Source organism: Ptychodera flava, chromosome 1, assembly GCF_041260155.1.
Source record: "Ptychodera flava strain L36383 chromosome 1, AS_Pfla_20210202, whole genome shotgun sequence".
Lineage (NCBI taxonomy): Eukaryota > Metazoa > Hemichordata > Enteropneusta > Ptychoderidae > Ptychodera > Ptychodera flava.
This window is the reverse complement of record NC_091928.1, coordinates 28829129-28842293: the sequence shown is the minus strand read 5'-3', so window position 1 is coordinate 28842293 and position 13165 is coordinate 28829129. Positions and strand designations below refer to the sequence as shown.

Below are 13165 nucleotides of genomic sequence, written 5' to 3'. Positions count from 1 at the left end.
TTGGGATTTACGCCACGAATTTAGCTTGAAATGCAACTCCACTAACTGCCATTCCCCCTCCGGGAGGAAGGGGAATGGTAGTTGAGAACAAAGCTGTCATGCGATAATTGTGGTTCTTTATATCTAATATTTTAATTTCTTGAATAATTGTCCGGGTTTCTTACGGCGTATTGTTAACCTCTCAATTCCGACTCTGCATGGGATAAGTCAATCTGCAAAATAACCTTGCATGGGATTTTCCTATAGAATGACACCGCTACAGCTGTGCCCCTCTCTCTCCACCCTCCCCTCTCTCTAGCCCCTCTTCCTTTCCCTGCCTGTGTTCTTAATAATTTAATTCTGTCTCTCTGCCTGTCTCTGTATCTGTCTGTCCGCCTGTCAACAGGGCCTTAGCCTGCAAAGGGGGACAGCTGCCCCTCGCTGGAATTTTCCAATGCTAATATTTAAATTATGTACATTATCCAATATGTAAATTTATGTAAATTCACCAAATCCCCCTTTTGGCAATTTGATCAGGCAGCGAACCTGGTCTGCTTGTCTGTATGGTTTTCTGTCTCTGTCTGTTTGTCCCTATCTCTCACACAAACACACAGACAAAGACACAGACACAGACACACACACACACACACTCGTTCACTCTGTCTCTCCCTCTCCCTCCCCTCTCTCTCCATACTTCTATCTATGCAAATGTTGTTGATCCATTTTGGCTCATCTTTTGTGTATCGAATTCTATTCCTTCTCAGAACTCAATGGCAGCTTAGGGGCCGTGGATAATTAAAACATGCGCACGGTAAACGCAACTAAGTGGGGTTGGCCTTAACCTCCCTCCCAATCCTCGCCCTAAACGAAAGTTTGGAAGTGCAAAAATCCAATCAAGCCACATTCTGATCAGCGTATACCTAAATACGTCGCTATGAAATTACGCATACGCTACCACCCCCCCTCCCGGTGGCCGTATAGCCCCTCTCAATCTTTGTTCAGCGCCAACTCGACAATGGCACAACCAACAGAATGAAATTAATTGAAACAGTGTAGCCAAAATGATTGTTACGTTACTAGTATTTTACTCGTATTTGAACCTCATCTTTGTTAAAAGAATGCTGCTGGTGTGTAGCGCCGGTGCTGCACTGACCCAGTACACGCCACACAGTATAGCGCGATATTTTGCAATACATAAAAATGTGTGGCGGGACGTTGCGATTTAAAATGTAGTACGATTTTTGCATACGGTAATCGAAATACAGCCAAACCCCCTCCCCCAAACACAGAAATTGCGTTTGCCTTGCGCATGTTTTAATTATCTACGACCCCTTCATAAGTCTTAGTAAACTTCCATTGCCCATTGACCACTGAACATTAAAGTTTCAAAAGGTCTTGCGATCATACACACGTAGCCGCGACGGCATGGTAACGCCTGGTTTCTCACCAACTGCCATGTTCAAAATCAAAATGAGAGAATAAAATAATTTTTTTTTGCATGGTCAAGTCGGTGTACTGGAAATTAAACGACAGGTTGAGTTATATTCGATAACAGGTGGTTACGCCCGTAGCGGATCTGGATTTGTCGTGTAAATTCCTTTCAAGAACGCCAACATGTAAATGTCTTACTCAAACCTTCCCCCAGCGTGAGAAAAACTTGAGCAACATAAACATCAAATGGCAAATATGGGTCAATTTGGTTTAATAATCAGCGATTTTGATTTCTTCCCACTGCAAATGCAATTTTTCCTTCGAGATGTTTAAACATATGAAGCAAATCTGTCGGACAGGCAGTGATTGTATGTACAGAAGATCAAGACATAACATGAACTGTGTGCGTAGTCACGGGTGGCGGCGTTCAACGATCACGATGTCCCGTGCGCGCTCACAAAACCGTAAATCAGGTTAATAACGGTAATTCCCTTCACATTGACACCCCTAATCCACGCTAATATTATTCAAACCTTGCGGAAGGGATTTGCCTTAGATCATACTCCGAGGCCCGTTTCATACTAATTATTATTCCCGCCTACAGGAAATTAGAAGCGATCCAAAATCCACGTTAAAGAGAAGGAAATAGTCGGGACTTTTTTCTGTTGATATCATCTGGCGCGATGTTAAAACAACGTTTCAAGCGAGTCAGAATATTCTCGGATATTGTGAGATTTGATGTGAGGCGAGACTGAAAAGACTCAGTCTGACGACATTTTCCCGCGCGCGCCTTGCGTTTGTAGGTCGTCTGAAACCACCATCTTGTCGTATTTAGAATTAGTGAAGACAAAAACAAGCTTTTTTCGATCATGTTTAGACAAGCAAAAGTCGGAAAAGAAAATCGCGTAACTGTATCGCTGTATTTTGGTATTAAATCAAATACAGAGTAATACGCCGTTAATCTCGCAACCAACAAGCCACCGGTCGCAGGCTGTTTGCTGAACACCGATTCAACAATAACGCCATTTTTGTCTGAGAAGGCGGGATGTTGACGAAGATTTAAAGGGTACCTGTGCAACACGCCCACCACACTGTAGAGCACGCTCTACGTCCTTCCAAGGTCGCTATATTGGCATTAATGTTGCGTTGTCTGTGTCTGCCGAAATGATTTAAAATCTCGGTGCATCACTTCAAAGAGATACGTATCTCCGCTGATATTCGAACGCTGACGCTCGCAGCACTTTGATAAATTGAATTTCTTCCCCACTGCTCCGTGTCAGTGAAATTGTGACATTTAAAATGAAGTAGTCGCGGAGAGTCAGAACTGAATATTCTGAACTGAAAGACATATTCATATTATGAAACACGGCACTGAGCAATCCAGTTACGACCTATTTCGCTATTCCTGCGTTGACCGAGTTTTTGACTATATAATGGCAAGGATACTAGACATTACTTCTTGCTGGGGTGTGCTTTGCTTATCACTTTCATCATGTTTATCTTCTTCAAACTGTTTATAATAACGACGTATGTGAACTCATAAGGCCACGCAGAGCAGTTCAGCTCGAAACGATCAAATGCGACGTTATGACAAAGGGGTACATCAGAGCTACGAGGTCAGCGCAGCCTTAGAAATCCTTGTACAACGCAGACGGAGAATAAGGGGCAACGGTGAACACGCGACGTGCCTCTGGCAAAGCGATGCCCGGCGGCTCGTCGCCGAACCACATAATTTTTATAACTGTTCCACATCTACATTGTGCACTACTAAGTACAGCACAACGAAACATGACATTAAATGCTAAAATAGGGTCGTGAATCTGTACCACGATGCAGAACAGCGAAACACGAATGCATAGCAACGCAACACTTAAGGACTCGCCGCACGATGTGCGATCACGACATATACAAAAAAGTTACAATGAGGGACATCAAGATTTAGCGTACCTGAACTGTAAAAATACAACTCCTATTCCTAATGCAGAGCCATAAAATTCAACCCTTCCCCTTTCCCGACTTCTAAACGTGACACCTCCTCCTCCTCCGTCATCCCCTCCTAGTTATAACCACCACCACCACCGTCGTCGTCGTCGGCGCCATGTCGCCACCACTACATTATATATCACAGTGATAACCCGCCCATTCTGCAACTGTTACCTGGCGATCGCTGTAAAGTCAAAGTTTCATATCATATCCTCTGAACTTTACATATCAATTCCTACTCAAGTTCAACTTTTTTCTTTCTCCAAGAGTCCACCGAACAGGTGAATGCGATCTATCAAATGTAGTGTTTCAGTCGAACCCCCGCCCTCTCGTACTCACAGGGGGGGGGGGGTACCTTGGTGAAGGTCAACTCCGCTGAACATCGACTTGCAGAAGCCAGAAAGAAAAAGCGCTATGTTCTGTATATTATATAAAGTCAGTCTAATGGAGAGATGCGTAAATCAATGCAAAAATATTATGCACAACACACTCAGCACTCAGCATCGTACATCACATCAGAGTACAATTAAACAATAGACGATGACGTCATTGTGACACCACTACCCCAGCGAGACAAAACAGCAAAGCGAGACACAACTAGCTATTAAGGTAGTATGTGACTCGAAATTGAAAAAAATTAAACTTTTGCTCAAAGTTTCCGTAATGAAACTTATAACCATTCTTTTACTAAATCAAGAATAAAATTCACGGGTCACCGTGCAAAGTTTTGTACTTGAGAAACAAATTACCTACCGCGGATATTTGAAATTCAAAATGGCCGGTATCTTTATGTTAACTCTATGAAGGAAAAAAAAATCTATTTTCGAAAAACCAAGACGGCGAAAATGTTAAGCCCCACTAGCGGTAGACCAGAAAAAAAATATTGACAAAACTTGAGAGTCTGGAACATCTGTCCCCGGGGCGCTTTCTACCTTAAACCCATTCAACTGACAACACGCGTATGATCTTTGCCATCCTCCACAGAACATTTAGCAACACATGATTCCACACTTCAGCACCACATTATCAGGATTACTTCACGGCAACACAATAATAACAGATTCTGAGGTACTCACGGATCGCGATGCATCCTGGCACGTACAATGCGATGACGTCACCCCATGTTCTTCGTGGCGGTTGAACGGCTTGCACGGCTGCCCAACATACCACTATTCTGTTGTCCCATTGAGCGTCGCTTTGCCGTGCTCAGCGCACTGTTGTTGATGCAGAAAGTGATTCGCTGTACGAGGAAATGAATTTCCACGGTATTTGCTCTGCAAATAAGAAACAAAGCACAGGCGGGGAAAAATACACCAATGCGCGATTTTGCCGGCGTAAAGGCTTAGCCGAAGTGAGATCTTTTGTCGTCAGGCAGTTTCCTTCTATGACAAGATCGGACTATACATATGGCGCCCTTCGAAAGTGTAAAATAAACTTGTTCATCATAAGATTCCACAAAACTAAACGGTACTTTGAATCACAGTTCATTTTAGGGGAAAGATAAGATTGTTATCAAAATATATCCGTGCTGTTCCCTCTTTATAGTGATGTACATCACCTCGACACATTGCATTGAAATTCACGCTTTTCGTTCATAAATTTGACAGAGTGACCATGATAAGAAAGTGCTTGTTACATTTATAATCCGGGGATTTCGGAATTGGGTTCTAAGATTTGCGCATGCCTATCATGAGAACGATGAATTACATAGAATGAATGGACGCCGGGATCTTTTGAACAGATTAAGTTGCGAGTTACAAGCTGTATAACTGGGCAATAAAAGTCACTTTCCGGTTTTAGTGTAGTTTGGCAACCAGCCGAGGTTTGGTATTTTGGAGTCCGGTCCGATATACAGTGGATTCATCCGGATTAAGTTTCACAGCTTGTAAACTATCGACGGCCTAAATATACAATCTGTGGAAATCACCAGGATCGTAAGGTGACTATTCGGCCAAAAAGAAACAAAATGTGTTTGAGTCAGCGTCTTCTTGTTTGCTCTCACTTCTTTCAAGTCAAGTCTTTCTACATAAAACCAAGCCCCGTTGATCGTCTAACGGTCGGTGGTTTTCGCGGATCTCGTTCAACCCCCCTGATCGTGTCCAAAGACAACAACTTGCGGCTTTTGTCAATTATTGATGATTACAAACAACTTCAAAGCACTTGCGGAATATTGAGCGTTGTACCCGAACAACGCGGTGCACCGTCGTCCACAGTGCTCTCGTAGGATGTGAAGTTACCCTACTTTATTGACAATTTCCCGACAAATGACGTCATTGGAAGTCGATAAAAAATTCAGCCTGGTCACAAAAATCCCAGCTCCGTCACCAATAATTATTCTTTACGATTATTCACCTAGAAAACTTGAAGAAGTTTTAATTATAGTCTTACTGGTCTATATGTGTACTTACAAGCAGAAATGCGCATGCGCCGTTGAAAAAGGCTGTCGCCGGGCAACATTGTCCACCCGACAACAATCGCAGCGGTTAATAGACTCGGGCACACTTCACATTTTGGTACTCGAAATAGTAAATTCTCGTACACGTGTCATGGGAGCTCCGAGGGGAAAATCCCTGTAACTCACCGACCATTGATGACATCCAGCGTCCAGGGTCGATCATGCTGGACAAAAAAAAAAAAAAAAAAAAAAAAAGAGGAAAAGCGTACATGTCTGCTTTCAAATCATCATTGTAATCGTCATTAAATGTTTGGCTTTTTTAGCTTATATATATTGTTTACAGCAATGATTTTACTTTTAATATCAATCTTTTCGTTTTCCTTTGAATCGTGTCCGGATGTAATGTGATTACTACATTTGCGCTTTCTGCAGAAAACAAACTTTACAGATAGTCATGGCGTACGCAGGTATCGACAAAACGAAATTCTCTGACGCTGGATACCGATCGAATTTCGGCGCATGAATAGCTCCTTGTTGTTGCCAAAGATAAGCAGATTTTTACGCTTTTGAGGAACGTGCAGGTGCATGTTGGTTTTAGAACACCGATATATGCAAATTCCTAAAACAAATATTACAAAGTTTTTATTGCAGGTCACGTGCTGAAAACAATGCACTTGCTAGTTCGATACACGAAGAGATATCTTTTGTACAAAAAGATCACTCGATAGCGTTTTTAATAAAATTTCCGGTCTTCGATATCTGTCCCGTTTCACCCTGTGACTTGTTTCGCTGACATTTCCTTGCGTTCGACGATTCTTAGATAATTATATATTTGGTTGCAATACGCCTGTATAAGAGAGCAAAATTCAAGCATAAATAGGAACATATGTGGAATGAAGAATACAGAAGAAACTAAATCTTAAGGTAGAATGCGCCTCGGGGACAGATATTCTGACCTCAAACATTTACAATTATTTTCTGATCCGACCAATTGGTGAATGAACAATTTTCAGTGTCTTTATTTTTCGAAAATAAAATTCTATGTTACTGTAGAGAGTTAACATAAGGATATTGGCCATTTTGAATTTCAATTATCGGTAAAATGTTGGGCAATTTGTTTCTCTAATACCAAAATTTGCACAGTGAACTCCAAATTTTTATTCTTGGTTTTCAAAGATAATTACGTAAAGATTCCTTTAGGAAAGTTTGAGCCGAAGTTTAAGTCGTTTTACTATCGAGGCGCATACTACCTTAAAACAATGCACCAAGCAGAGTAAATGGTCAAAGTACGTCTTTTATATGTCATAAATCAAATTAAACCGAATAATCTCCGTTACACAATATTGTCAGTTTTTATGTTCCTTTCCAAGTTATCGTACTTCCTTATTGTCAAGTAGCTTGGTTTTTTTTGTTTGAGAGAGAGGTTTATCTTGAAAGGAAAGTTTTGTGATTTTCCGGCTCACAGGTGCATGCCTAAACCAATCAGAGAGATCGCCGAAGTGTGTAATGATTAACTACCAGGCCCCCGGTTACGAGATGGTTAGGGATACCCTAAAGCGTGTATAAAAAAGCCTGGAGTTCTCAAGAAAACAAGCGATACGATTTCGGACGGTCAAGAGAAGCAGGTGCGAACGATCATCGGTGAGTTAACAAACGTAAAAATGCATAAATTTAAAGGTGACTGGTGCTGTATAATATGGTTTAAAATCGCAATGAATGCGAAGAGGGTTTCATTAAATTTTCGCCACAAAATTTTTCTTTTAAACTTTTTAGTGAAGCATGTCGATCTTCGCGTATCCCGGTACAATATGGTTTTCAGAATTTGAGAGTTACAATACAATTGTTAATATAATATAATTTTATGAAAAAATTAATATAAACACGATTGCAACTAATTTGGGAGAAATGGATCATTATATTTTTCAAACTTCTCAAGAGTGTTTGGTACCCTATAGCTGAATGTTGCAATATTACGAATTACTCATAAAAACAAGTGCATTGCTCAAAGAGAAAAGCAGATGAGTTTACATTTGCAGATTAAACCGGCATTAGTTCACTACCCAATTATCCCAAATTAGTTCCAATCATGTTTATATATATATATATATATATATATATATATATAGCTCAAATGATAGATATTTTACTGTGTATCTGCCATGGAAGTATACTTTTCCTGCCTTTCGTTAAGCATTTCGTAAATCTTGTCCTTCAACTGCAACTTGTGACGCTGTACCGGTCGGTCCGACAGAAAAATTTGATACGCGTAGTCGATACATCATCTTTTGTTGTTAGCATAATGACATTGTTCGCCGCGGCGAGTTTGGCACGCCCTAGACACTGCTGGGGGGAAAAGAAATGTATAGAAAATAATAAGCGCTTTCTTGTTTATCTATCACACGGAGCGTATCCTGTTTAAGAAGTGGGAACGTAAGAATGGCTTACTCGAGATCAGAAAACGTTAATTCCGCAGTCTTTGTTCAGCGCGGTGGCGGATAACACCGAAGCGAAAATCGATGAATTCGGACTTAGGTGTTCAAGAAAGGCGTGGCTGTCATATTAACAAAAAAATTATGTCCGGCAAATACTATTTTGATTCTGACAAGAGGCATAATATTCATACAGACTTATTAGATATTTACAGTTAGCTATATACCAACATTTTAAAATCTTGGGGTAGATGTGTCCATGTACTTGTGGTTGTCACCCAGAGACACTAAAGGTAGAGACGCGACAGATGGTATTATGGATTTTATAAAGCCCCATTGGCTGTATCTTTTTGCACCCCTCCCCCGATAAGATGGTCTGAAATTAATAGCAAGTTATGTAAAAATGTTTACCAAACTGTGACTGCAAAATCTTTTGAAGCATTGGAAATGCACTATTTAGACTTGAAGTAATATCATGGCCGCCGCGAACAGGTACACAAAACTGAGTAATCGAACAGAATTCGAATCCATCGCCAAGGATGTTTTTTATCACTGAAAATAAAGTGTATGTTTGGTAAGCAAAATGTAAAAAAGATACAGCTGAAGGGACTTTGAATGCAAACTTGATCTGTGCTTGAAGATGAAAATATCTGGTACTGAGTTTTGCCCCTGAACTTGCTTGTTTCCGTGCCTTTAGCTATGAATATGAAAGAAGTTCAAATAAGGTTATTGCATTTTCTTTCGTTTTAGTTTATCTTTTGCAAAACAATTTGAATTCTCAAAAACTGTCCACGTGCTGGACGTATGTGCCGATCATTTTCACTCAAAGCGGCTTGTAATTTTGGCAATTTCCCAGCAGTAAGCTCAGCAGTGTTATTTGCGGATTATATCGGCGTATCATGCTCAAACTTACAATAAAAAGTTTACATAAGTCACAGCGGATGAAGTGTGACCCCCCTTGCAAATCGCTATATCAATAATCGGACGCCGCGGGCCTCTTTCAGCACCCACAGTTTGTCCCCGTTCTGCTGACATGCGTCCCAGGGTCAGTATTATCGACTGTCAATTTTTTACAATTATTATTTTTTGTCTACCGCTTGTGTTGGCTTATCTTGAAAACTTTTCACCGGCTTAGCCTATATTTGTGGAAATCGGAAATTTAATTTTTCTCCATACAGTTAACACACAGTTTTGCGGCCATTTTGAAAGTTAGGCGTCGGTAAATATTGGGTAGTTTGTTTCTCTAGTACCAAATTTTGCGCTTTGAAGCTTGCTGTTCATTTTTTGATTTTGAAAAAAGAATGGTTAAAAGTTTCCTTGAAAAAAGTTTTAGCAAAAGTTTACGCATTTTAATTTCCAGACGTGTACTACCTTTAGTATTGAGGCGTATTCTACCGCCATGCTTTCACATAAAGTTTGGTCTAGGTGCAAGTATCAGAGATTATATTTAACTTTGCTCGCGATTTCTTGTATTATTTCAGAAACCAGGACACGGCTTACACAGGCGCCACGGCTATGGACCCGAGATTCGACCGGTGTGACGTCATACCCGGATTGACGCCTCTGGAGAACTACGATTTTAAAACAGACGACGAAACGTGCGGCCACGACTCGATATGCGAGGGATCCTACGCTGATACAAGTCAGAGCTATCTCGAGAATAACGAGGTAATGTAAACGGCTCGCTATGCACATGGCGCCATTATATTTGCCAGCACTCCCAGTGATGGCGCCATTATATTTGCCAGTTTTCACAGTAATTGTGCTACATTCTCGTTTTATACCAGTTTCCAAGCTTTGGTCTGATTTTTTTTACAGTGAATAACGTCATTCTTTTTGGAGTGTCTTTTTTGGATCATCCCCTCACGAGACTTTTTTATTTCACACTGTAGACACCCATATTCGACGAAGAGTCTCTACGAGACCTTTGCTTGATTGTTGACCGCGAGATGAGAGAACGCATCCGAGCCGACAAGTTGAAGTACCTCGGCGAAGCGGGCCTTCCATTAGGTACGTTCATAGGTTAAATCACGTCTTCGACCCAAATATGTGCCACCATACTAGCAATTCATCGCAAGTTAGTTTTGCTTCCGCAAAATAATACAAATGAAAGATTTATTGCGATTCAAAATATCTGCAACTCTTAGGGACTTTGTTTGAATTATAGTGCGTACGAGTACATCACAAAGTTGTGCCATTTCTTAAGAGCTGCAAAATGAAAAGATAAAAATAAGAGGGCAACGAAACCAGAATACGTTATTGTTATATGTGCAATAAAAGAAAACTAACATTATTGACGAACTCTAGATCTGTCTCCGACAGACGAACTCTTTGTCAACCAATCGCAAGCCTTTAAAGTCTCTAGCGTTTTCATACAGAGACTTTGAACGAAGGAAAAACATTGGTCAGGTAGCACTGTTGGACAAAATGCTCGTTTGATTTTCGGAGTGACGTCATAATATGGCTCGAAAAAGTACATCACCGATAAAAGCCCTCTCCATGATCTGATCGCAATGAAAAGAAACAGTTTATACGTTCATCTCTTTGTTTTGCCGGCAGATTTGCAATCGTGGTCGGTTTTCCAGTGTGCTTGCTGGTTCCGATGGATGACTGCTGCCTGTGGAGTGGAAGACACATTTAGCAATGACGTCATCAGAAACGGGCTTGATGGTCAGCTGCTGTGTGCCATGACAGAGCAGGATTTTAGAGCGATCTTTGCCGCGCAATCAGGAAACGATGACATCGTGTTTCAAACCCTGCAGTACTGGAAATCAGGTAATTCATAATTTCCAAACGATGGGAGATTTTTTCTAATGTCATCTGTGCAAAATGAGGTTACAAAGGAAGTAATTTTATATCTGACTGCAAGCGTTCATACAGCGCCTTCTGTGGTGGAGGTAAAGAGGTCATCCGTCCTCCATCCAAACAAGACTGCCATTTCTGCCGCTCTTTACAATACTGTCCTTTCGAGAATACTTGCATTATATTTCATTTTAACTATACATTATTAATCTTCTCCCAAGAACACGTTGAAATATTAAGCATAATTTTCGCCTAGGTTTTGTATCGCATACTAAATGTCATCACACTGTCGACAAAATAAATTGTAGTCCGGACTTATATTCGATTGTCCGGTATAGTGTCGGATATTACACATATATACGGACGGTGTTTAATACACATGAGCAATCCTCTGCCCCTCTCTCTGTCTGTCTCTGTCTGTCTGTCTGTCTGTCTGTCTGTCTGTCTGTCTGTCTGTCTGTCTCTCCCTCTCTCTCTCCCTCCTCCCTCCCCCATTTAGTCCCACTCACTGATATTATCAGCATAACGACAGGCATTCCAACATCAGCGGGCAACAAAATGCAATAACCCTAAAAATCCCAATCACTCTTCCACATCGACGCGACTCAAAGTAGCAACATTGGAATATAACTGAAAAAAGATACATCATATTAGGAATTGAATAAATATTTCTGTTTCGGTCATTTATGTCGTATTGATCTTTCCTTCCCATCCTAACGGTGAAGACCAAAAAAATAATTTATATAGTGAAAAAACGGAAATGGCGTACATTTGTCATGACAATTATACGAAATATAGTTGTTATAACTTGAATAGATCATCATCACGATAGCAATTACCGTGACGTCACTTTCCTCTTTGTCTTACAGTTCGAGTAAACACAGAAGATGTAAGTAACCTTGTGGACTGTCAGGTCAACAGGCATGCGTCATCACGTGACCCGACCAAATATTATCCACAGTGGCCGGAGAGTTGTGAAGACTACGCGTATCAGGTTAATATCAGCTGTTTACTTTATCGGCTGTCTTGTCGCAAACGTCACGGTTACTAGGGGTTCATACCTTATAACATGGCTTTGCCACTCAAGTGAACCATGAAAGTCTGAGGGCGGACGACCATACTTTAAAAATGTGGCTTGAAAAACATAAGATTACAGAAGCCAAAGTACAAATTTAGGTTATGCAGGGATTTTACACCAGAAATGCCTATGATGAAGAAATACATGAGTTTAGCTGGTTTCAAAGAAACAGAGCTTTTGCCGTGAAATCGGTTGATATTTCGTTAAAAGTATTATCAAATCACTCTGTCAAACTCTCTCAGTTCTGAGAAGTTGACTATTTATCCACAATGTATTTCACTTTCATGCACTTTGACCCCTTAGCATAAGACAGAAGCAATGTAGCGAGAATTCAGACATCACTCAGAATTGAACATGCATTCGACTAGTGCCGATTACAGTTTTCAGCGAGATAAACAAATTCTTTGGAATCAATGTTATTTCTAACTCTCCTGATCTCAAATTCATGACAAACTTCAACGCTTTTTGTTTCAGGGCCAATACCCTGAGTTCCCGCTCAATCACATCTACCCAAACAACAGGCATATGTCTGGCAACGGTTTCTGCAGACTCGACGATACGCTCATGGCACATTTTACACCACCTGATGTGGAACCGTCCTTAGACGCGGTCATCAAAAGAGGGGCCTGCGAACGAGGTTACGTCATGGTGGATATGCCAACATCGCAGAAAAATGTTAAACGTAAGTAATGAGACTGAGTAAGCTATTTTGAGATGACAAACTTAAAAATTCTATTCATATTTTAAATTCATGGCGAAATTTTTCGCCAGATAAATATTTCTGTGACGTGCTCATAATGTAGATAGAAGTAGTTTTTTTTTAAATTTGTAGTCTCCTCGTTATTGTACGAAAATGTATATTCATGTGGCCAGCATTTTCCGTATGTTTCACCGTAGGGGGCGCAAGTCATTAGTATGCCTTCTTGCAGACAAACGGTTTTGGCGTGTGCCACTTCTCTTCACGAAATAGGGCAAAAATGGCTGACTTCATATCTTATTTATCTTTTGATCGGAAATGAAGTTGTTTTCGTGGCAATTTACTTTTGTTTTGAATTTTTAGTGTAAAAG

At 40.6% G+C, this 13165-nt stretch overlaps 1 protein-coding gene across 2 annotated transcripts in view; it reads left to right on the top strand.

Moving 5' to 3' along the window:
• The window catches only part of LOC139134647 (transcription factor ETV7-like), a 36895-nt gene that overhangs the window by 22806 nt on the left and 924 nt on the right, over positions 1-13165 (top strand). For both annotated transcript variants that reach the window (XM_070701607.1, XM_070701616.1), the window contains 6 exons: positions 7254-7429; positions 9699-9885; positions 10110-10227; positions 10777-10992; positions 11889-12013; positions 12572-12779. In XM_070701607.1, the coding sequence (XP_070557708.1) occupies positions 9733-9885; positions 10110-10227; positions 10777-10992; positions 11889-12013; positions 12572-12779 (820 nt within the window). In that variant the 5' untranslated portion in view covers positions 7254-7429; positions 9699-9732. The remainder of the gene's footprint in view (positions 1-7253; positions 7430-9698; positions 9886-10109; positions 10228-10776; positions 10993-11888; positions 12014-12571; positions 12780-13165) is intronic.